The 26,731-nt window shown below is 38.3% G+C and overlaps 1 protein-coding gene across 1 annotated transcript in view; it reads right to left on the reverse strand.

Annotated features, from left to right (window-relative positions):
- LOC124605094 (HEAT repeat-containing protein 3) overlaps nt 1–26,731 on the reverse strand; it is a 295,904-nt gene that overhangs the window by 12,712 nt on the left and 256,461 nt on the right. Inside the window, exons 9-11 of the mRNA XM_047136544.1 lie at nt 19,650–19,771; nt 14,592–14,719; nt 3,179–3,294 (exon numbers count right to left, since the gene is read on the reverse strand). Of these exons, the coding sequence (XP_046992500.1) occupies nt 3,179–3,294; nt 14,592–14,719; nt 19,650–19,771 (366 nt within the window). The remainder of the gene's footprint in view (nt 1–3,178; nt 3,295–14,591; nt 14,720–19,649; nt 19,772–26,731) is intronic.

Genomic DNA, 26,731 nt, shown 5'->3' on the forward strand with positions numbered 1-26,731 from the left:
CTGCAATACCAAATTTCGAAAGCTTCTATTCTCTTCTTGTCTAAACTATTTATCGTCCATGTTTCACTTCCATACATGGCTAAACTCCATACAAATACTTTCAGAAATGACTTCCTGACACTTAAATCTATAATCGATGTTAACAAATTTCTCTTCTTCACAAACGCTTTACTTATCATTGCCAGTCAACATTTTACATCCTCTCTACTTCGTCAATGATCAGTTATTTTGCTCCCCAAATAGCAAAACTTCGTTACTACTTTAAGTGTCTCATTTCCTAATCTAATTCCCTCAGCATCACTCGACTTAATTCGACTACATTCCATTATCCTTGTTTTGCTTTTGTTGATGTTCATCTTATAGCCTCCTTTCAAGACACTGTCCATTCCGTTCAACTGCTCTTCCAAGTTCTTTGCTGTCTCTGACAGAATTACAATGTCATCGGCGAACCTCAAAGTTTTTATTTCTTCTCCATGGATTTTAATACCTACTCCGAATTTTTCTTTCGTTTCCTTTACTGCTTGCTCAATATACAGATTGAATAACATCTGGGAGAATCTAAAACCCTATCTCACTCCGTTCCCAACCGTTGCTTCCCTTTCATGCCCCTCGACTCTTATAACTGCTATCTGGATTCTGTACAAATTGTAACCAGCCTTTCGCTTCCCGTATTTTACCCCTGCCACCTTCAGAATTTGAAAGAGAGTATACCAGTCAACATTGTCAAATGCTTTCTCTAAGTCTACAAATTCTAGAAATGTAGCTTTGCCTTTCCTTAATCTATCTTCTAAGATAAGTCGTAGGGTCAGTATTGCCTCACGTGTTCCAATATTTCTAGGGAATCCAAACTGATCTTCCCCGAGGTTGGCTTCTACTAGTTTTTCCATTCGTCTGTAAAGAATTCGCGTTAGTATTTTGCAGCTGTGACTTATTAAACTGATAGTTCGGTAATTTTCACATCTGTCAACACCTGCTTTCTTTGGGATTGGAATTATTATATTCTTCTTGAAGTCTGAGGGTATTTCGCCTGTCTCCTACATCTTGCTCACCAAATGGTAGAGTTTTGTCAGGGCTGGCTCTCCCAAGGCTGTCAGTAGTTCTAATGGCATGTTGTCTTCTCTCGGGGCCTTGTTTCAACTTAGGTCTTCCAGTGCTCGGTGAAACTCTTCACGCATCATCATATCTCCCATTTCATCTTCATCTACATCCTCTTCCATTTCCATAATATTGTCCTCAAGTACACCACCCTTGTATAGACCCTCTATATACTCCTTCCACCTTTCTGCTTTCCCTTCTTTGCTTAGAACTGGGTTTCCATCTGAGCTCTTGATATTAATACACGTGGTTATCTTTTCTCCAAAGGTCTCTTTAATTTTTATGTAGGCAGTATCTATATTACGCCTAGTGATATATGCCTCTACATCCTGACATTTGTCCTCTAGCCATCCCTGCTTAGCCATTTTGCACTTCCTGTCAATCTCATTTTTGAGATGTTTGTATTCCTTTCTGCCTGCTTCACATATATGTTGATCTTTTTCACGAGTGTTACACTTTAAGATACATCACACAAATGTGCCAGTAAAATGTTTAGGAACGATGTAAACATCTGATCTTCTGGGCTCGAAATTCTTCTAAATGGTCGTACTCAAAGAGCTGATTTTCAAATGAGAGTCAAACGCTTTGTTATTTCAGAAATTCATTGTACATTCTCGCACATACTTCATCTTATATCAAAGAAAATTTACTTTGAAAGTAACGCTTTTCAAACAACCATTCGGAATATTTTCCCGCGATTTGTTAAAAATAGATTCGTTTCAGAAGTTGCCAGAGAGCGCTGGATAACAGGTGTCGCCACACTTGCGGAGCTACGATGATGCAGGAAGCCCGTACAATTCGTACGTGTACAGCATTAAAAGATCTTACATTATGTCATAAAAGAAACAAGGCATTAGAGGATACTCGAAGAGCATCGGAATTTCGTGAACCATACTAAAATGCATGATTCGGCTTGAAGTGCACATTCGTATGTCCAGATTCAGATGTATGTTTGGTTCTTTATTATGGCATTCGTGCACTTGAAATCAGCGAACAGTTGAAACCAGCCAATAGTGTGAAATTAAATACTTTGTTTCAAATAAACTGACTGTCTCTGCAGAAAATATTAATAAAATCCAAATCTCTTTAGCAAACCAACAAAAATAACTTCATTGTTCTGCAAGGCAATTAATGCTCGACTGAGAGAAAGGTGGAAATAAAACCTGAAACTAATAACATATTTTAGCCTTCCGTAATTATGCGAACATATTTTAATTCATTTGATAGCTCCCAGCTACAAAAATCCGTTTTATCATCATTTAACACGAGAGCAATAAATGAAGAGGAAACAACAAAACACCGAACGTAAACACCTCTACACAACAACTCAGACTGCTCGGTGCATCAGCCTCGGATTTACTATACTTCCGAACTGGGGTAATCTTAGGTAGTTGTTCCCAGCCACACTTCTGTAACCACAAGTGGGAGAAGGTACTACTCATACGCAACTCAACTGCGCATGCACAACAGCCCGCCCGCAACTGCTCAAAGGAATCTAATTTAAACAGTTGTCACGTCACGCAGATCGGAGGCAATTTGTTGTTATGAAGCACTGCATAGTCTTCCTGAAGTCTTTGGCAAAAACTTGTATGAGCACTGTGTTTTGTTGTTGTATATGGCGCATTTCCTTTTCAACTTAAGTTTTATTTTCATTTTTTTCTCTCTCGTTTTGCTGCTGCAGTATTATTCTGCAGTAGTGGGAAACAGTAATCTCCTATGTTAGAGTATTGGTTTTTAAAAGTCAAAATCACAAAAATTTAACTGAAAACTAAAACAAAGAAAAATTCCCAGAATTCAAAATAATTCCCGGGTTTGTCCCAGTTTTCTCCCGGATGAAAAAATTCCCGGGTTTTTCCCGAATCTCCTGGGTCGTATACACCCTGTTGTACATCTATAATTTGACAATATGTCGGCACAAACACTTTCTGCCTCAAAGACATGCAGTGCCAGAAGTTAATGGAAAGTACACAAATTCTTGGGACTTATAAAACATGCGAGTAATAGTGAAAGTTTTTAGAAATTAGACATGAAATATTAATTAAAATAATACAACAAAAATGTGAGTAGTATTTCATGCATTTACCTTCAAATCTGACTGGGTCATATCCTTAAAACAACTGGGTGCAAGTGGTGCAGATTTTTGAAGGATTGCTCGCATAGCAGCTGTTACAGCTTCCATCAATGCAGTGTCATTGGAATCTGAAGGAAACAAGAATCATCAACATATACACACTGGTTCAACTGAAACTTTTAGAGATACCCAAGGCACACTATTGGTAGCAATCTGAAGAGTGTTAAATGAACAGAAAACTATTTCTGGTATAGCCCGACCAAGTGAAGCACGTGCCTGAGAGACAACAGAATAACTGTATTTTTTTTTTTTTTTTTTAACTATTTCGGAATTTGAGTGAGCAACCTGTCCTTAAACACTAACAAGCCAAGATATTATTAGCACCTGTTTAATAGCATGTTCAGCCACCTACGGAATGCAACACAGTGGTGATTCTGGATGGCATGGTTTGACAAGTTCTAGGTATATTTACAGATGTATGTAGCGCCAGATATATACACAGAAGTCACACAGTTTTTATGGTGGCATGGTAGTGTCTTCGGTGTTCCATCAGAATCAAATCAGGTGAACTTTGTAGCTAAGAAAACAAAGAGAATTCACAACCATGTTTCTCGCACTACTGTAGCATGATTATGGCTTTCTGATGAGGACAGTTAGCCTGCTGGAAGATGCCTTCCTTGTCAGGAAAGGTGAGAAAGAATGCAGATGGTCTGCAATAATGTTCACATAGTTCACAGCTGTCACTATGCCTTCGATTACTGCCACAGGTCCCAGGAAGCACAAATGCATTCCCATTCTTTGGGAATTTAAAAATTTATTCAGTTTCCTTCTTGCTCATTTATGTAATGTAATAAAATCAGAACATCAGCTTTTAAAAGTTCTGCATACTTTGCTCAGCTTAGTAGATCATTAATAGTTTCACTTAATTACATAAAATACACTAGTAAGGCAAAAAATTATGACCGCTGCCCACTGAAACGTTGGATGCCGTCTGGCAGCATTGCAGGCATGTGTTGTGGTAACAAAGGTATGTAAGCAGAGCAGACATGAAAGGGGATCACCTTAGCGAAGACTGGGTCGCAAAAAGGGAAATCCATTGAGATAAAAGACTGACAAAGGGCAGATTACTATTACGCAGAGCCTGTGAACACGTATCTCTAAAAGGGTGAAGCTGGTTGAATGTTCATGTACTACTGTCATGAGCATCTACGGAAAGAGGGAGGAGGAAAGTGAAACCACCACTAGGTACTAAATCGTAAAGTAGGATAGATGGTGATCTGTGGCACCTCTGCCAAAAGAGCACAACGCTAGTGCACGTCCAAGTGTTTTGGAGCACACCGTTCATAGTACATTGTTGAAGATGGAGCTCAGCAGCAGACCACCCCTGTGTGTTCATAAGTTGACTCAACGACATTATCACTTACGGCTGTAATGAGCACGGGACCATTGGGATTCGATCATCAATGAATGGAAACATGTCAGCTCTTCGGGTGAATCACATTTTTACTACACTATGTCGATGGTCATCTCCACAAATGTTGTCATCGAGGTGAGTGGCAGCTCGAAACGCGCACTTCGCCACAGAGTGGCTGGTGGGAGCACTATTACGCTAGGTGAGGCATTGTTCTGCACTTGCACGGGACTGTGGTATTAATCGAAGGCACATACTGACAGCTATGAGGCACGTGCATCCCTTCATGCTTCATCTTCCCCGTTGGTGATGTCATCTTTCAACAGTATACCTGTGCGCATCTTGGAGCCAAAATCATGCTACAAGTGGTTTCAGGAGCACTATAGTGAACTAACATTGATGTCTCAATGACCAAATTCAGGTAATGTCAATCCTACGGAACCCATCTGGGTCCCATCATCGTGTACACAAATGACCTGAGCACAGACATCTAATGCCACATAGCTCCACAAATTACCAGCTCCACAAATTATGAACAAACTGTCGGGTCACTGATATGTAGAATCAGTGATGTATTTCGTTCCAAAGATGGACAAATAAGCTATTAAGCAGATGGTCAATGTTTTGGCTCATCAGTGCATTTAACATCCTGAGAACCTGTCTTCTGTCCTGATACTTTTTGTTCTGACAGTTCCCTACTCTCTTCATGTAATGTTTTGTTTTAGCATATCCAATAAAACTGATTGTTAAAAAAAAGTGTTAAGTATATTTTAATTTTGAACATATCATATCAAATCACAATAATTTACATTATTGGGAAAAAAGAGAAAGAAAAGGAATTTTATGTTAAACCTATTAAGGGGACCACACTGTTGTTCAGAAAAGAGAGAGAGAGAGAGAGAGAGAGAGAGAGAGAGAGAGAGAGAGGGGGGGGGGGGGAGGGGAAACACCTGGTTTTCAGTTTTCATCATATTTCGATAGATTAAAGTTTAATTTAAGTACTCTGAAAAGGATTTTGCTGAAAAAAATATTTTTCGAGCATTTAAACAGCATTTTCCTACCACGTGTGTTTATGTGCCATGCCCACTTTTCTGCATATATTTTAGATCTTTATATCCCCTACATTGCACGTAAGGGATTTTTTTTTTTTTTACTCCCGAGTGTGTTGGCTATCCTTGGAATGCAACAGTCAGTATTCCTTTAATTTCTGCTGTTTGTAAACAATACACTTTCAAACATGCGGTTAGTTTTGCTCAAGTGTGATAGTGAGTAGTAGTTATACTTACATTTGCAGTGCTTGTTTACGTGTATTTTGTTGTGTTTACTGAAGATGACAAAATGTAAAGGCATTTTCAAGAAACGACCATGTAGAGGAAACAAGTTTAGAAAGCTTTCTGTACAAGAGATTATGTTGCCTGGCAATGATGTGTCTAATTGTAATTCTTCAACAAGTGCATCATCAAAGAAGCTCTCACCACTTCAAAAGTGTTACAATGAATTTACTGTAAGTGACAATGGGTGCAGTAACATTATTATAAATTTGAGAATATTATCATCTGTAATTTCTAAATTTGTGCAATGTAGACAGTGTGGAGAGTCACAGAATGTGAAAATTTGTGGGAGTGCCAGCGGGAGAAAAGGCCTAGCAATTGCTTTGGATTTAATTTGCATTAAATGCTCAGCTGTGATTTCATTTATGAGTTCTTCAAAACCAGATGCAAGTGGCCCTTATGAAATCAATATAGATTAGTTTGTGCCTTATGATCCATTGGTAAGGAAATGGCTGCACAGAGAACATTTTGTTCGGTGATGAACTTACATCTACCACCAAATAAATTTGAAAAACTGACTGTGATATTAGAGAAAGCTGTATGTGAGGTCAGTGAGGAAAGCATGAAACTGGCTGCTAGGGAAACAGTGGAAGAAAACCGTGGATGTTCGGATATTGCAGTTGCACTTGATGAAAGTTGGCAGAAAAGAGGACATACTTCTCTGAATGGAGTAGTGACTGCCCTGAGTGTAGACACCGGTAGAGTGTTAGATGTGGAGATAATGTCTAAATATTGCAAAAGTTGTAAAGTCAATGAACAAAGAACACAACTGTGTGGCTAATTTTAGAGGAACAAGTGGTGGTACGGAAGTTCATGGAGTACAACAAATATTTCATCGCTCCGTAGAAACAAGACGCATACGGTACACCAGGTATTTGGGCGATGGTGACAGTAAGGCATACAACATGTGGTGAACTCTAAGCCAAATGGAGATGCCATTATTAGCAAAATAGAATATGTAGAAACGTTTTGCAACAAGGCAGAGAAAACTAACTGTTGACATGAGAGGAAAAAAATTAGAAGATGGAAAATTGTTGACCAGACAGGGTCAGTTAACTAAAACTGAAATAGAAAACTTGCAGGTCTACTAAGGGCAGGCAATTAGGAGAAATAAAGAAAATCTGGAGGCAATGAAGAGAGATGTTTGGGCCATATTCTTCCGTAAGTCCTCTACTGATGATAAGCTATGTCATGGATTGTGTCCATCAGGAGAAAATTCGTGGTGCAAATACAATAGGGCTCAGACAACTGGAGAATCTTGCAGCATTCTCTTCCTGCTGCTGGTATTACAGCAATTAAACCTATTTTCAGAGACTTGGCTCATCCTGACCAAAGGAAATGTCTGCATGGGCAGAGACAGAACCCAAATGAATGTTTCAACAGCATAATTTCGAACTGCCTTCCTAAAACTGTATTTGTAGGCATGCATACAATGAAACTAGGAGTTCATGATGGTGTTATTACATTCAATTGTGGTAATATTGGAAAGTGTTGGGTACTGAAAAAGCTGGGAATTAATGCTGGCGAAAATATGATCACTGGGCTGCAACATTGCGATAAAATGAGGATAGCCGATGCAGACAGGTCTGCATCTAATACGGCCAAGAAAGCAAGACAAACATCCAGGAAGGTGAAAAAGGAATTGGAAGACCTGCTAGAGGCCAAAGAAGGGCCACCATATGCAGCAGGACAGTATTAATTCACTGTAAGTAACAAATCTCAAATTTTTTTCTTTAAAGTCAGTTTCCCGCAAACTAAAATTTTCAGTACATATGCCCCATTATATCAGAAACCATCATAGATAAATGAATGAAATTTTCAGAGACTCTGCATAACATAAAAAGCCACCTCTGGTACTACATTCATTAATATTCCACAATTGCAAAGTTCACAAAAAAATTTTCTGCAGAAAACAATTAATATTTTTTGTTAATACATTTAAAAAAATATTTCTTAGAAACTATAAAAGGGATAAAGAAGATTTTAGTACAGTTGACTCCATTAGCATCACGTTGTTGTGGTCCTTAGTCCAGAGACTGGTTTTGATGCAGCTCTCCATGCTACTCTATCCTGTGCAAGCTTCTTGATCTCCCAGTACCTACTGCAACCTACATTCTTCTGAATCTGCTTAGTGTATTCATCTCTTGGTCTCCCTCTACGGTTTTTACCCTACATGCTGCCCTCCAATACTAAATTGGTGATCCCTTGATGCCCCCAGAACATGTCCTACCAACCAATCCCTTCTTCATCATGTAACATACAGTAAAAATAATGAGGTCCTGCATCAAATAGTTTTTTTTCAGAAATGGGTCAAATACTTGCCTAAATTAACATGGGTTAGATAGGCAGGTTGTGGTCCCTTTAATGAAAAAATAACTCACCAATCATATACTTGACAGTTTTCAAATGGATGCAGCATTTGAATTTCAAATTTCTCTTCTGTGACTACATGTCTGGAATCTAATATAGACACCACCACAACACAAGACATTTGAAAATGTTCACATTTCCTGCACGCAAGGAAAGCTGGTTTGTCACTACATTACATAGGGATTTTAAATTCTTCAGAATATCTACATGACTGAGGCCTGTCAGTTCAGGTATACGTAACACCCTTTGCATGTCAACTTTAATAGAGTAAATCACCATCATCCTATGGCTAAAACAAGAATATAATGAACATAGACTGTTTTCAATATCTGGCCATAAGCTAATTTTGTTGGTGCGACCCACTGAGTTACAGTATTTCCTTCATTTCTGCCTGAAATATTTATCTTCTCACATTTCTCAATAGTTTTCTGGTTTGATTACTAAAGTCCCTTTCACACAATAGTGAAGCTTTTAACTTTAAATATAAGTTGCAGTTTTATGAGATGTCACATTTCCCTCTTGCCGAAAACAGTGGACTTTTAGAGATATTTAATGTGGTGCATCAAATGAACTACATATTTTCAATGTAGGAAGGTATAAACATGAAAACCACCAGATACGGCATTTTTCGGTTAAAAAGCACATAAACACTGTGCATGCTCAGTTCTTAATATTACCTAATCACAGTACAGGACATTTTTGTCATGCAAACATGTTTGTGAAGGTAAAACAGAATATCAGGAACATTTATTTCAATATCTATTCAATTGTTTTGAGAATGAAACTTGTCACAGCCTAATCTGTTGCACAGTCTGAAGTCTAGTTTAAGTTGAAAGTTGACAGTTTAGTTGAGAGTTGGTAGACCCAATGATACAGTTCCATAAGACCATCATACTACTTGTACAGTATATTTTAATTTCTTCATTTGAAGTACATTAGTGTCCTTGACAAGAGCTGCTGATAAAATTTCTTTAGTTAACAACTAGTTTCAGTCCACAGGTAATCATGAGATGTTATTCAAAAATTTATGAGCAGTGGTGGACCACATTCTGAAAATATATTTTAACTTCTTCAGATTGTCATATGTGAACAGAGGACTTGATTTTTCCTGTGCTGCGATTGGATGATAGAAGTGAACTGAGCAGATGCCATGTTGATTTATGTGTTCGCAAAGATTAAGTGCCATCTTCATTAGCTTTTGTATTTATACTTGTGCAGCCTATTATGAAAATACATGGTTTAATTTATGCAACACATTAAAGATCTCTCATGAATGCATCATTTTTTTTACAAAATGGTGGGTAAACGTGTTGGGAAATGTGATATTGGTGGCTAAAACTGTTGACAGAAAGGAATTTGTTGAATGTAGGGTATTTTAATTTGATTCGGATGAAAATCCATAATTATTTACCAGGAAAATGGGCTGACATTTAAAAATTATTCGAGTACACGAACCACCTTGAGAAGAGTCGCTACCAAATTTCGAAATTCAATAACTACGTTACCAATACAGGGTGTACACGCGGACAAGGAGAAAAAATTCCTGGATTTTTGCCGGATCTCCCGGTTAAAAATACATTTTCTCCTGGGTGAAAAATGCTTTTGCCATGTTGAGTGACAGTATACTTTCCCTCGGAACTGTAAAACTTTTCCTTTGATAGGATATGGTTTTATAAAGCAGCATAGAATTTCCCGGCCCTTTAGAAAACGGTACTCAGGGGGAAAAAAACACGTTTTGGAAAGAGCTCTGATGTGCAGCAACATGTACGCTACATATTTTCATATTACGAAAGTATAAATTCGAATTCCACCAGCAGGTAAAGTTAATGGTTTAAATTAATATACAGTGTTGCTACAAGAAAAGCAAAACTTTCGCATATATTATTTGTCTTGAAGATTAAATCTCTGATCTTCTGGGCTCTAAATTCTTCTAAATGGCTCGTTATCAAAGAGATGATTTTTAAGAGAGACCAAACACACTGTGATTTAAGAAATCCATCGTACATTCTCGCACATAGTTCATCTCGCGTAAAAGGAAATTTACTTTGAAAATAACACTTTCCTAACAACAATTCGCAATATTTTCCCATGACCTGTTACAAATAGATTCATTTCAGCAGTTGTCAGAGAGCGCCAGATAAGAGGCGTCACTGCGCTTGCGCAGCTACAGTGATGTAGGAAGCCAGTATGTTCGTACGTGTAAGACGTTAAAAGATCTTACATTATGTCATAAAAGAAACAAGACATCAGAGGATACTCCAAGAGTGTCAGAATTTCGTGAACCATTCTACAATGCCTAGTTCGCCTTACAGTGCACATTTAAATGGCTCTGAGCACTATGGGACTTAACATCTGAGGTTATCAGTCCCCTAGAACTTAGAACTACTTAAAACAAACTAACCTAAGGACACCACATACATCCATGCCCGAGGCAGGATTCGAACTTGCGACTGTAGCGGTCGTGCGGTTCCAGACTGAAGCGCCTAGAACCTCTTGTGCCAGTGTACATTTGTATGTCCAGATTTTCAATGACGAAGGCCTTGACCGGATATGAAGCTTTTCAGTGTGGTTTTTGGGACGTAAATTTTCTTGGAGTACCAGTACTGTATTATCTCATGTTTGGTTCTTTATTATGGCATAATGCCATACGTGCTAGAAGATGAAAACGTGCACCTGAAATGCAGCGAACAGTTGAAACTAGCCAATAGTGTGGAATAAATAGACTGCCTCAGCAGGAAAGCTTAATAAAAGCCAAATTTAATAATCAAACCGACAAAAATAACTTCACTGTTCTGCAAGGTGATTAATGCTTGACTGTCAAAAAGGTGGAAATAAAATAAAATCTGAAACTAGTAACATAGTTTACCCTTCCGTAATTATGTGAATGTATTTTAATACACTTGATAGCTCCCAGCCACAGAAATCCGTCTTGTTTTCATTTGACGTGGGAGCAGTAAATGAAGAGGAAACAGAAAAATCACTAAATGTAAAAATGGGTCATGTGGAGACTAACACCCCCTCCCCCCAACTATAGCTCAGACTGCTCTGCACATCAGAACGTAAAAAAACAAAGACTTTTCAAAAATAACTTCACTTTGTAGCGCACATTTTTCTGAAGAGTCTGATACATAAAAGATATATCTTTGAGGAAATGTAAGAAATGTTATTTGGTCTTGAGTGTGCAGTGAGGTGCCACCCATCATCAAACAACATTGTTACACTGCATGTCACTGTATTTCGCTCTGTGGTACTCAAATGTCTATATTTTGTAATGAATGCCATCAAACTATTTCAGGACAGTGGAAATTAAAATGTCCTGTAGCGCCTCTCCTGCTCCCAGTCAGCTGGTTTGACATCCTGCCCTCTTTATTTATTTACTTACTTACACACACACACACACACACACACACACACACACACACACACACACAAAAAAAAAAAAAAAAAACACCCACCTCGCACTTAATACTGGATAGGATTATTTGTAACCAGGAGAACAAGAACTCTTCAGAAAAACTGGACACTTTATTGCCTATTAGCTAATAACTTGCTCTTCTGTGTGACATAAAATTAAATATAGGACACCTAAAACCAGTAAAGACAAGAGACAGGCAAGACAGTACACGTTTCTTCAATCCTTAGGTCCTAGCAATTTCTCTCTCTAATCTTGCTACAGCTTTACATGGTGTGCTTTCCTTTCTGTGAAAGGGCTATTACCTTATCAAAGTTCGTGAAACGTTTTGCTACATGAAACATCAAAATGACGTTGTCTAATACTGAAAAAGCTGTTAATACAAATAGTACCCAAGACTGTGTGGTTTCTCGATCTGATTATGTCTATTTTGTCACTTTGTGCTGGAGAAAACAAAATAGGCCTTTCTAATATTTCAGCAATTGTAACACACACCAAATATATGAGACTGTTTTGGCAATAATTATCATTTTTATAATATGTCAGAACATAATTCACGAAGTACCAATACGAAATACCTATTTGGCCAACTACAAGCAAAAAGCTTTACATTAGGAAATAGTTTCACATTTCATTCATACACTCCAGTTTCTCATGCACGAGACCGAAAAGTAGTAGAATGATATTTTTGTATAAATCGTCATATTCTTCCATAATTTGTGTGATGTCCCCGTTTCTTCTCCTTTCTCGTTCTAACAAACAGTCTTATCATCACTAACTCTGTAACTATTCCTACCACTGTCAAAACTCATTCTCCAGTTAACTTCACTAACCCTGCCACAATCACTGGTTTAGTTATTCAGTGATTATTCTCCGGTTAGGCGTACAATGCGTTTTCCGCACTACTCCCAGAATGGAACTTACGCGGCTGCTAGCTGGGGACTACAACTGGCCCTGTCTCATGTAGCAATCTGGCCAAAAAATTTCTGTCAAAATTTCACTTTCTTGGATATACCGAGAAGATAATACGTAATCTTTCTTACCTGTTAGTCATTTATATTCACTCTGGTAGTCTGAATCTACAGATTTCGCTAGTAATTATAACAACGCTGAACATTCGCAAACCGAATCAACCACATAAACAAGCAGCACTTGGCATTCACCGGTTCGGCTTTATTCCGCTCAGCTCGTATGGCCCCGCCCCATTTTGTATGCAGGAAAGTTTATTTCTAGATGTGATGAGGATTCCCCTGGCAGAGACATCACATACACTATGCACGCATTCAAAAATCAACTTATAATAATTCTGAAATAAACTTAGAACGTGTTCAAAAACCAGCAGGGGTGTGTTTCAAAATCATATGAATAATCGATATACCGACGTGTGCTGGATGCTAGGTGCTTTGTGAAACAAGGACCCCCCCTCCCCCCAAATATGAATTTGCCCCCTCCCCTGGAAATTGCCGCCTGGTTCAGATACCCTGGTTTGCCCTCACTCCCCACAAGATCCGGGCCTGCTGCACACGCGTGAATCTGGCAGCTTGGGCGTGCCAGCAAAATTTTTTCTGGGTACCATGTGGCTGCTACTGCTGCTTGCACAGCCACCAGCCACATTTCTGTAGCCAGAAGCGGGAGAAGGTACTACTCATATGCGACTCAACCGTGCGCGTGCATGAGCCTGCTTGTAACTGATTAAATGAGTCTAATGTAAACAGTTGTGACGTCATGCTCATCGAAGGCAATTTGTTGTTATGAAGCACTGCATAGTCTTCCGAAAGCCTTTGACATATTTAGCTGTTGGCAGACGCTTGTACGAGCACTGTGTTATTTTATATGGCGCATTTCCTTTCCAATTTAAGTTTTATTTTCGTTTTTTTTCTCTCGTTCTTGTTTTAATGCTGCAGTATTATTCTGCAGTAGTGGGATACAGTAATATCCTTTGTTAGAGTAAATTACAAAAATTTAACTGAAAACTAAAACAATGAAAAATTCCCGGAATTCTAAAAAATTCCCAGATCTCCCAGTTGTCCCAGGTCGTATACACCCTGCAACATCTGTAAACTGCTCCCTCGGATTTATAACTTTTTACAAGGGAACAGGAAAAATATAAAATGTTGCAGCATTTCATAGAAACTCCAAATACCATGTTATATATTGAAAACTAGCAATTTTGCAAATCATTTATGTGAAATTTTGCTGTTCCTATATATATTTCACTGGGGAGCTCCAACAGGATTCAGATGAATAACACCAGACACAGTGTTGCAATGTGACATGTTCCACACACAGGAGGATCCCCTCTTTTGTGGGTCTATGGAATGAATAATTAATCTAATAACTAATCTAAATGTAATTGGATGTAATATCATCTGACAGAGTCCCCAAATTTTCAGAATATTAGTGTCATATGCTTGTATATTGCCGTTTCTCGTAATGAGCAACACACCTTATTGAAACAATTGAGAATACTTCAAGACATATTGCATGAGGAGAAATTTTGTGTCCAAGTGTTCATCTAAAGGTTTACTTTAAGACATTACTACCATGATTGGCATCATCTCACTGTGGAATGTATGTCTGTTATTGAAGCACTGCATATAAAAAATGTGATCTTTAGCCATGTTCCAAGTGTGGTAACACTACTTCTACCAATCAGACTGGGAATTCTGCAGAATCATGCTAAGTTAAAATGAATTATGTTACTTTTACCAAATAATAACTTGAATATGATTTTACCACAAAAAAATACTTTATCCACAATAAAGGAGGCACGAACTACAGAACAACAAAGTCTTATCAATGACTTCTGAATTATACATTTCAATGCCTACTTTCAGTAATATTAATATTTCACAACTACACGAGTCCATACATAATCTTAAGATTATGAATTGCACATACCTTCTCTGAGTGTTGCAATGTCTACCCACATTTTGTAAAGACCTTTTTCACCTTCAAAATCTGATACATCAAGGCAGGTCAGAAGATTATTTAAACATAGAAGTGCTCGGCACCTCACCACTTTGGCTCTGAAATCAGAAATGGATGAATAAATAACTAACGTTTTTTATAAACTATGGGAGGGATGTTGACAAGATGAAAAGAGGTAAAATAGTGACATTCTTGTAACCCAGACTGAGTCAATGTGCAACTGACTCTACAGTTAGTCATTACCCACAGCAGGCCCCACATCATGTGGACTAACCACCGGATCTGCGTATTCTACTGCACTCCTGACTAAGGTCATCTGCTGCTAAGCCAGGAACACTGCTGAAATCAACAGTGCATCACATCCACTGATTATGGACAGAATATTCTACGCTGGTGACAACTACGACTTTCTGGAAATTTCTTAGTGTATTAATCTACTCACATTGATGACTCAGCTAGACTACTTTTGCTCAGTGTACAATGTAATGTTTGTTTCCCTGTGCTTTTATCAATAACTGCTTTATTATTACATAGAGGGCCCAAATTAGCTAATTCTACACATTATACAATAACTCACTTCACTATAAAATCAATGTTTCAAATTTATCTCTAACTACAATCTTCACTTTTCATTTTGAAGAAAATTGCAAAACACCTCACCTCCACAAATTATTCACAGAAATCTTTTAGAATGAGTAAACCTTAACATGAAAAATGATCAGCACTCTCAACACAAAGCAGAGAAATTGCTCAATGCTTTTAAGCAGTGAAAGAATCTACCATGTGATTCTATCAGTACAAAGTTCTTTTATATGCATTAATTGTCACATGGAAGGTAGTAATGTACAATTTGACATTAGAGATAAGATCATATCCTCAACTCTGACAATACATTAAAATATACAACCGAAAATAAACTATTAAGCTGATTGGTGAGCAGATCCCTTCTGCAGTTTTTCAGATAAGGCTAGGCTAAAATTAATGACAAAAGAAGAAATTACTGCAGAGAGCATTTCACACTGGTCAAAAGTAATTTGCACCATTTGTGGTACTCACACACAGTAACAAGTTCGTCAGTTGTAGTTATGCAAGATGAATTGGACTACAGGGTGTGGCGCAGGAACTTCCTTATTTAAAAAATAATAAATCAGAAAGTATTAGAGACATCAATTTAATTCTTTTTTCTTTACAAAGAGTAACATCTAATGTTTTGTTCCATTAAGTTTTGAAAATGATATCTTTAAGGTGGCCTCCGTACAGCTCAATGCATTTGGAGAGTCAAAATTGGAAGTTTTGGCCCACTTTTACCAACATGTCTCTGTAGATGTTGGCAGTAGCAACACGAATATTGTTCCATAGCTCAGCCAGGGTCTGCAGGCAATTGGTATGCACCAAGAATTTGAGACAGCCCAACAAGAAAAAGTTGCATGGCGTTAAATATGGTGAGCGTGCTCATCACTGGGGATCACCTCCCAAAGAGATGAGACGATAAGGGTAGTGTTTGCCTGACATGGTCATCAATGTTCGTGCCGTGTGAGCTGTGGCGCCATCTTGTAGGAACCAGACATCATGCACATCCATTTCTTCAAGTTCTGGAAGAAAAAGTTGTTCAATCATCTGAACATAATGCTCAGAAGTGACCATCACTGCCTTATTATTCTCTTTGAAAAACCATGGGCCAGTAATACCAACTTTAGATAGTGCACACCAAACAGTCACATGTTCTGTATGCAGGGGCTGCTCATGAAGTTCTTGGGGGTTTATATCACTCCAGTACCACATCTTTGGTTTATTTATGCAGTCCGACAAATGAAAATGGGCCTCATCACTGAAGAACACTAAGGCGTTATGAGGCGGCTCATCGATCAAGGCTTCATACGCATTTTTTCGTGAAACAAAATCACGTGGGTGAAGTGTGTGAACCACTGATAGTTTATACCGATGAAATTTCAACTCTTCATGAAGAATTCGAGTCACTGTGCATTCAAAAATAGCAAGAGCTGCTGCATGTTTGCGTGCAGATCACTTGGGGGAATTCAAAATCGACATCCTTAAGCTCTCACTTTTCAGGCGTTCTGGTGGTTCTTAAAGGTCCTGGTTTCTTTTTCTGCACACTTCCAGTATCCATACGTAAGGTGTCTACCCACAAAACAATTTATTTCCCATTAGGAACGTGACCTGCAGGCGCGATGTTTAACTGTTTCCTGAATGCATGCCAAATTCCCATGACCAAACGCCCATTCGAAATGTAGGCCGCAATGGCGAACATGCGCTCCTCTTTTGCTCACTGCATAATCACTACTAAACTAACTTTTTATAAGAATTAAGTCTCACACTTTTTATTGCACTGAAACCCAAACAACGAGTAACAGCACTGTGTGCCGCGTGTTTCAAATAAGGAAGTTCCCGTGCCACACCCTTATGTGAGTAGTCACAATAGAAAAAAATATAAGGGCCAATCAAACTGTTTCCATTTGAAGACCTTGCTGCAGCACATATACAGTGTAGTGCAACTGTGATGTGGATACACAAGCTCCGACACGCAAGCTGTGGATTAGAGTGGCATGTGTGTCTTTCCAATGACCGTGCAGTACATGTAAAAACTTTAACTGTGGTGGTGTCATTACTGAATGCGTCCAAACAGGACCAACATGCTGTTATTCTCTTCTTGGCTGCCAAGACACAAACTCTGGTAGGTATCCATCACAGAATGAAGAATTGTGTATGAGGGAAGCACGTCTGTTGAAAACCACCATTGCGGAATGGTGCACTAAGGGGGTGCTGCTTTCTAACTACATATGTCCCCATATTGCAAATGTCAAAGCGGAAATTACACCAACTCACGTGGGAGAGACTATCACTTGCCCTGTAGTCCTGACCTCTCCTCATGCAATTAACACGCTTTTGGTCCACTACAAAAGGCCTTGAAATGTCAATGATTCCTGTCGCATGGGGACATGCACGGCAGGCAGTTACAGACTTCTTCATGCAGCATGACATGTTTTTTTACCAAACACGTATCTTCAACCTGGTGGGTTGGTGAGAGGATTACCTCAATGCTCTTGGCTACTTTGCCTGATTGGCATACCAATTCTGGACTGTATGACCTTCAAACAGGAACTTTTTGATTGCTCCTTATAAATTAAAAAAAAAAGTAACTAAAACTGAATAATTAGAAAAATGTGTCTACTAAAAGAAGAAGAATACCTTCCTAACCAATTAGTTTAAATAGTGGCCCCCATAACTGGTGAACAGAAAAATACAGTTCAGAATCTTCTCCACGTTTTGATTGACAAGTTGCTAGTTGCCTTCTTGTCAGTATACAACCTCAAAGACAGTGAGTATAATTTGGCAGATGCTCCAACTGACTAGGAAATTAATCAGATGCAAAGACCATTCACCCTGCATATTTCATAAGCAGAAATATGCTTCTTTCACCAACTGAAACTTAAGGTTTCCCCTCTCATCAGCTCATTAGGCTCCAACTTCGCAATGCTGAAACTGATTGATTGGACATGGTGCAATCTGCCAAATTTGTTCTAACAAGTCTGCTTGGTTGTGCATCTTTTGTCCCAACATCACCAACTTACACATGGCTCTGACAGGAAAGATCTCCTCTTCTACTGCCAGTGGACAAAAATTTTATCATCGGCTATTTTATTTTTTATGACTATATTAAAGCAAAACCAGACTTTCAGACAAATTTTAAACTTGTGCAACGTGTCAACCGTTCATTGTCATCAGCTCCCAATTGCATTCATTTTGCAAATATATCGATATGTTGTTGCATTGTTCATCCAAAATTTTATTTGATGGAGCTCACCATGTCAGTCTATCTTGTGCACGTCTCATCACCACTGCGTACCTACAGCAACTTATGTCCATATGAACCTGCTTACTATAGTCAATCCTTGGTTTCCTCTTACAATTTTTAACCACTGTACTTCCCTCAATTAGCAAAGTGAGTATTAATTGATGGGTCAAGCTGTCCCTTATCAACCAATACCTTATTTCAGTCGAGTTGTGCCATAAATTGCTTTACTTTCCGATTCAATTCAGTAGCTCTTCATTAGTTATTCAATCTATCTATCTAATCTTCAGTAACATTATATTTTAAAATCTTTTACTTCTCCTTGTCTGTACTGTTTAATGTCCATTTTTCACTTCCGTACAAGGCTCCACTTACACAAAACCTCTCAGTAAAGATTTTCTGATAAATAGCTTGTCATCAGATGTTAAAATACGTTTGGCTATTGCCAGTTATTTTACTGCCCCAGTACGAAAACTTATCTACTATTTTGATGTCTCATTTGCCTTTTGAATTCCCTCAGCATTGCCCAATTTAATTCAACTACACTCTGTCTACCCTCAGTTTCACCTCTGCTGATGTTGATCTCGAAACCTATTTACAAGACACCATTCAGTCCATTCAGCCGACATTTCAAGTTATTTTTTGTCTCAGACAAAACTACAATGTTTTCAGCAAACCCTAAAGTTTTTTTATTTATACTCTCTGAACTTCAAATCTCTTTCAATATTTCTCTTTGGCTTCCTTTACTGTTTGCTGAAAACAGAATGATTTACAACCCATGGGACAATCAAGGATAATAATAGTATTTTATTTCCCTCTAATGCAATTATCAAGAAAAGTGTTTTTGTATCTATTCTGCTTACTTTTAGGCATTCTAAACATGGATTTAAATGTTATCAGGACTATCACCAACCATTGTAATTCCTACTGTGTCAACTAATTGAACTCATAAACGGTCATCTCTATTTTTTCTATTTTCGAATGTCCTTTTATATTATGATCTTAAAATGCAAGAAGGACAAACTCTTCTTTGAGCTCATTTTGAATGTAAATACAAAACCACAATTGTCAGGCAACTATTTGATCCTCTCAGCAGATTACTGTGGCACTTCTTATGCAACACACCACAACATGTGTCTTGTGAATTATGTCTACATTATCTGCAAGAATGGTGAAAACTTGTTTACAAACGTGGTAATAGTGATGCAAGGTGGTACCTGTTGTAAATATTCAAAGTTTCAGTGTTTTCTTGCAGTAATTTACATACATTTTCAGGTGGGAAAGCAATTTTCATCCAGACTTTTTGCACCAACTGATGGTGCACTACTGCTTCATGAACCTGTAAATGACAAGAATTAATCCAATATACTTGCAACACATTTAAGCAATAAAGTTACATACTCAAGACTCTCTACACAACATATCCTAAAAAAAATTACTGAAGTAAATGGACACTTATTTACTATTAGAAAAATCGTAAGAGAAACAGCACAGCTAATTCATTATATAAGAGATAACTGGGTTTCACGAACCTGAAGCAGGAAACCAATTTGTGATACCGTGCACAGATTCGGACGATGCTGATACTGATGTGGAGATTTTTAGTGACACCAGTGAAGACATCATCCTCATATAATCATCTGACACTGACTCAGCAAGCCATGGTGTGGAGGGGAAGTTCTAGCATGACATCAGCAAATATAACTGCATTCAATAAGATGCAGATGGCCAGACTGACTAATATCCCAGCATGGGTGTCTGCAGTCCTATTGACAACACTTGTGGCAGACCTAATGAAACTAGAGGATGATCACAGACGCTAATCAAAGCACACCTGATGGACAATACATACGCTGACTCCACAGAGCTCCACCAGTGATGTAACTTCTGTTTTATTACAACTTGGAAACTGTGTTAGTAGTAGCTCTTGCCATAAACTAGCAGAGAGCAAATTCGCAAATTATCCCTTTTGGTGGCAGAAATTTTCAAACAAAGTTCAGTTATTGCTTCAGCATCTCACTGCACAGCAAACACATGGCAGAAAAGAGTAGTCTGCAGCAGATGTACAGTATCATCAGAAAATGGAAGCACTACAGCTACGAAGTATCACACTACAAGCTGTGTTCAACGTACTGAAAGACACTGTGTCAGTTATTCTGGCATTCATTTCATTCAACAAAAACTTGGCCGAGTAAGTGTTTCATTTTTAGAAACTTTCCAAGAACATTTCGAAGCTGTCATGGTAATAAATCCTTCTACACCATGTGCATTATTTTTGCCACAGTCACCTCAAAGGTAGTGCAATTGCTTAGGAACGCGTGCCACCTCACTCCCCCCCCCCCCCCCCCCCCAAACAATATAGCTATATGTTGCTATTTTTAAGTATCTGCAGTGTGTTAGCTCACACTGCAGTATGAAAACTGATGTTGTAACAGCTACGAGAGAATGGAACCAGTGTAGAAAGAAATTCAACCAATCTTATGCAGAGTGGATTAGCAATCTTCGAATCCTAACATTGTGTCACAAGATTCAGAGTGAAAATTCCCCGTGTAAGGAATCCTATGCTGAGCCCTTATCTGAGATGATGTAATCCATTTAACTCATGACGAAGACTGAAAGCACTAAGGAAGACAAGTAAATGCAGCTTTTCCTGGCTTTCAAAGATCATTTGACACTAAAACTTGTTAACAAAAGTATGATAGTGTGAGGCATTAAATGAACTTTCTAAATGACTTGAGAATTACTTGGTTGGGAGGACACGGCATGTTATCTTGGTGGGATAGTAATCAATACATGTAGGAGGAACTCCAGGTGCCCAGCGGAGTGTGTTAGGGCCCTTGCCGTTCACTTGTAAGTTGATGAGCTGGCAAACAATTTTACTTAACCTCAGGCTTCTTGCAGGTGATTCAGTTATCTATAATATCAAAGAGTCACAATTGGAATCAGTCACGTAAGTTCAACAATTGGTAGGGATATGAAATTAAATGCTCACATAGGATCAGTTGTAGGTGAAGGAGATAGGATACTGGGAAAATGCAATCAGTCTACAAAGAAGATTGCTTATGAATCACTCATATGAACGATCCCCCAATATTTCTCAACTGTTTTGGGATCCATACCAAATAACACTAACAGGTGACATTGAATGTATGCAAGGATGTCAGCATCAATAGTCAGTGTGGAAGAGTGACACGGCAATGGTGAAAAATCTGAACTGGTAGCTTGAAGATCAGACACTAACTATCCCATGAAAGCCTACTTACAAATTTCCAAGAATTTGTATTAAGTGTGGAATCTAAGAATATACTACAGTGTCCTAAATATTTCCATAGGGGTCACAAAGACAAGTTTAGACTAATTATGGTGTGTAATGAAACACTAAAAGTAGATGGGTCTTGCTATTTCAACAGTGAAATAACTGACGATGATCAAGTACAGAATGAAGTTATAAAATGCAAGCTGGAAATAGCAACAAAAATATTACTGAAAAACAGAAATTTGTAAACATGTAATTGTTATGAAGTCTTTTCTGGTGGTATCTGTATGGAGTGCAGTGTTGCACAGAATGAAACATGGGACAATGAGCTGTGCAAACAAGAAGAGAATAGAAGCTTTTGAAATGTGGTGCTACAGAAGAACACTTACGATTAGATGGGTAGATCGTGTAACTGATGGAGATACTGAATATAATTTGGGAGCAAAGAAATTTGTGGCATAAATTAGCTAAATGAAAGGATCAAGTGATAGGACACATCCCGAGGCATCACTGGTGCTGTTAACGCAACTACTGATATGTCAGTGATAGATCAGATTGAGTGGATTTGTCAAGTTGATGCAGTTTCACTGCTCAACTTTAACATGTATTGTCTCATCTGATAAGCAATGAAACTGCATCAATTTGACTAGTAACCTTGATCTGACCTGTCAGCAGTTCTGTTAACAGCATCTGTGGAGGCAGGGCAAGAAAAGACTGCAGAGGAAACAAGTGCTATTACTTGGAGTGTATTTTTCCTTTTCTTCCTGCTGTTGTTTATTTTGTGGTGGGTCTTATACCAACACTAGGGGGAAGTTGCATCCCTGGCTGATATAAAAAGGCAATATTTTGCTGACCCCAATATACTGCCAGATGAAAGTAGCATTACCTTTATTTTCTGTTCTCAGAGTAGTCTTTTGGTGGTCCGGATCCTTCCGTGCCACCTCCCCTTCGATCAGTGCACTTTTATATGCAGATTTTTTGTATAAAGCGAACACGCCTAATGCGGAAAGGCAAAGCAAATCTTAGAACATACTTAATAACTCATTGTATAATGCGGAAAACAGCCTATACAGTACTACTGTATTAGTTCATTAGTTATGCACGACTCTACAGAACACCTCTGTTAAGTGACGCAAAAGCAAAAAAAGAAGTCCAGCACAACATGGTGCTGCTGGTGTGGACCTAAAACCCCACTGCTCTGTGCAACAACGAGTAAGTTACGCCCAGTGTCGGTACAGTACATCAAAGGAAATGGCTCATTTGTCAGTGCTCTGTTTGTTGGCTTTCTCGTTTTCCTCATAACTGACGCATGCTGCTGCATATAGGAACACTGTTGCATATCTACCACCACACTGCTGCAATATGCACAGTGAAAGATGTGGGCATTGTTCCGTTAAACAATGTTTTTACCCGGCAATGTCATTATTTTCTGCCAGTTTCAGTTGACTAGTAGCACTTTAAGAGATACAGTAACATGATGTTGAACAAACGATATGTGCCATTAACACTTAATGAAAAGATTAATGTAATCAAGGCGAGTGAGAAAGACAAACTCTCCATGTGCGAAATTATGTTGCGTTTCAAATGTGGTAAAACACAATTTTATGAGACTTTAAGAAACAAGGATAAAATTCGGGATGAATGGGAACAGGCAATTGAAAAGAAAGGCAAAGAAGACTGGAAATGAACAGTGTGGGAATGTTCGTAAGGGTGCTGCAAAAAAACTTAACATTTATCTGGACCGATGTTGCAGAGGCTCTGAAAGTCACTAAAGAGCTTGGAATTACAGAGTTTAAGGCATGCACAGGATGGCTGGACAGTTTCAAAGTTAGGCACATCATATTGTGGAATGAAGTGTGTGGGGAAGGTAGCAACAGAATGGAAGACAATACTGTCCAAATTAATTGTGAATTATGACCTGAAACACGTGTTCAATGCCGAAGAAACAGGACTGATTTATAGCGCACTGCCTTCAAAATCACTAGCAATTCGAGGTAAAAAGTGCACCGGCAGAAAAATGTCTAACGAACGACTCTCTGTACTGCTGTGCGGAAACATGTTAGGTGAAATGGAGAGGCCACTGGCAATTAGAAAGGCGGCAAAACCATGTTGTTTCAAAAACACACATGTCAGTAAGCTTCTAGTCACATGGTGAAGCAATAAAAAGGCGTGGATTGTGAGTGGTCTTATGGAAGAATGGCTGGGCTCTTTCGATGCCAAAATGAGAAAAGGAAATTGCCAAGTCCTCCTTTTCCTAGACAGTACAACCTCCCAGCGAAAAGTAACATTTCAAGTGTGAAATTGGCTTGGTTGCCTCCAGGTTCAACCAGCCTCACACAACCCATGAACCAGGGGTTATTTACACATTCAAGTGTCATCATAGGTGATTACTGATGCAATCTCTTATTCTTAGTGTTGAAGAAGCCGAAAGTGTGTTTGCTCTTGCATGGTCAGTTTCTGTCCTGGATGCAGTAAATTGGACTGGCTAGACATTAACGGAAATAAAACCCGAAACTGTCACAAACTTCATCAACAAAGTAGGGTTTAGAGGTCAAGAACAAGATGCTTCTGTGGCCATAGAAGTTCAAGGAAATGCAGCAGCAATTGCTGAATTAATAAAAATACAAAACATTTCATGTAGTGCATGTGATTACACTTGAAGTGATGACTTTCTGTCAGCTCACTCCACTTTTACGTCAGCAACAGATTTAATAGAAATTCACAACCCAGAGGACGATGATGATGAAACAAAGGAAAAAGAAGAGGAGCAAAATGATGTTCCTGGAAAAATTAATACACCTGAAAAAGCCATTGCATGTGTAAACAATGTTATGCAATTTGCGACACACACAAATTCTTGCAACTTGTTGGAACAATTGTATGGTGCAAAAAATTGCGTAGAAAAAACAATTTTGAACAAGAAATTAAAACAAGTTTCCCTCCTTGATATGTGGCGAAAAGAGTGAAATGTAAAGCAAATAAACATGGAAATAATATGTATTTAAATACAATAATAAATGAATTTAAAGTTCGGGTAAAAATACAGAAATGCCGTGTTATTTATCAATTTGTCCAATATACAGCAAATGAACATTTACTGATATGTATAATTAAAAATTTTTGCTGTACTTTTGTGCACGATACCCGACAGACTTGAAGTATCCCAGCAAGTTTTGTGTAATCCGGAAACTTGTCCAATTGGGAAAATTGTTTTAGTCCCCGACAATTCAGTTTTGAGTTGACTACAGTTTTACTGTACTAGTATTAAATGACTAAAAGAGAGACTAGATGGATTAAGGAATTGCTGGAATTTGAAATTAGATAGTACAATGTTGAATCTAAATTTCAAGATATCAACAATTGACCCTGGTGTCTATTACAAAAATCAAGTTTCACACATTTTAATAGTTGCTGTTTATGTGAATGATATGCTAATTTTCAGTAACTATCCACAAGAGAAAAATTTTACAAAACTAGTTTAAGAGAAAAATTTAAGATGAAAGATATTGGTGAAGATACAAATTGTTTAGATATCTGAATTTCTAAGAACTGCCAAGAAGGTTACCTATGGATAGACCAGACACATTACGTGGAGCGAATTCTCAACATATTTACAAAGAAAGAGTATAACCCAATACCTACGCCAATGGACAACCAAATGCTCACTCACGACATGAGTCCAAAAACAGAACAGGAGCAAGAAGCTATGAGGAACATACCCTATCATGAATCAATAAGAAGTTTAATGTATGCTCAGTTCGGAAAAAGACCAGACCTAGCTTATTCAACAGGAATTCACAGTCATTTTTGTAACAATCCGGGCATATCAAACTGTCAAGCAGTCAAGAAACTTCAGATCTCTAAAAGGAAAGAAGGATATGAAGCTATTGTTTTCGAAAGTAGAAGACTGCCGCATAATAGGTTACTGTGATGCAGACTGGGCTGGATATTCTAACAACAGGAAGTCAACAACTGGATATGTGTTAAATATCAAGGAGCAGTAATATCCTGACAGAGAAAGGAACAGCCAAGTCTCGCCTTATCCACAACTGAGGCAGAATATCTGACCCTGACCTCAGCATGTCAGGAGGCTCTATGACTTCAAAGCTTAGACAATGAAATACCTCCAGACCCCAAGGAGGAGCATATCGAGCTATTACGTGGCAACAGAGCAGAAATTGAATTATCTAAGCCTAGTAGCTACAAGAATTGAACTAAACATAAACACACAAAACACCACATTATAAGAGAAAAAGTAGAGTCAGCCAAGTCACTGTGGAGCACTTATCTCCACACCACATGCTGCCAAATTTTATGACAAAGCCTGTGGCAAAGCCTCACCATCGTCTGCTGCTACAGGAGTTTGGCCTGAAAATATTTTATTTTTTTTATTTTTATTTTTTTAATTGTATGATTCTGGTGGGGGAGTGAGATTTTAGAATTTATGCCTTGAATGTGTATACATATTTTGAATTGCTATGGATGCTGTTATTCTTTATTCTGTGGACTGTATAATAAAACAGTTCATTTAATTGTGTTGAACATGTCAATATATACAATAAATCTACAGTTCCTACCAGATAACATCGGCAAATTATTCTGCTAACAGGCACAGAATCCTAAAAAGATCTGGCTTTAGGAAAACTCCTTTATTTGGCACTTCTCTTATCAAACCACAAGATGATTTTCTTGCTCAAATTGCATTCTCCTGCAGTCCAGGAGAAAGTACTTGCACTCTTACATAGTGGATATTCGGGGTCTAAAGTAATGTCATGATGTCACATTTAATGACACGCAATAGACAGTGACGTAGAATGGGTCATGAATGCATGTGTGCAGTGTTAGGGAGCAAACAGCCATATTTCAAGTATTCTCTCCATGGCCACAATGGACCAAAACGGATGATTTTTTGCAAGCACACTTTGACCATCCATTTCTCACATACAACGTGATTAATTGGGACAGATTCAATTTCAGAGTTTCCCCAGGTATACAAAATTAGGCTCAATGTTGACAAAGTCACTGCTTAACACAATGGCTAGG

The sequence above is a fragment of the Schistocerca americana genome, chromosome 3 (assembly GCF_021461395.2).
Source record: "Schistocerca americana isolate TAMUIC-IGC-003095 chromosome 3, iqSchAmer2.1, whole genome shotgun sequence".
NCBI lineage: Eukaryota > Metazoa > Arthropoda > Insecta > Orthoptera > Acrididae > Schistocerca > Schistocerca americana.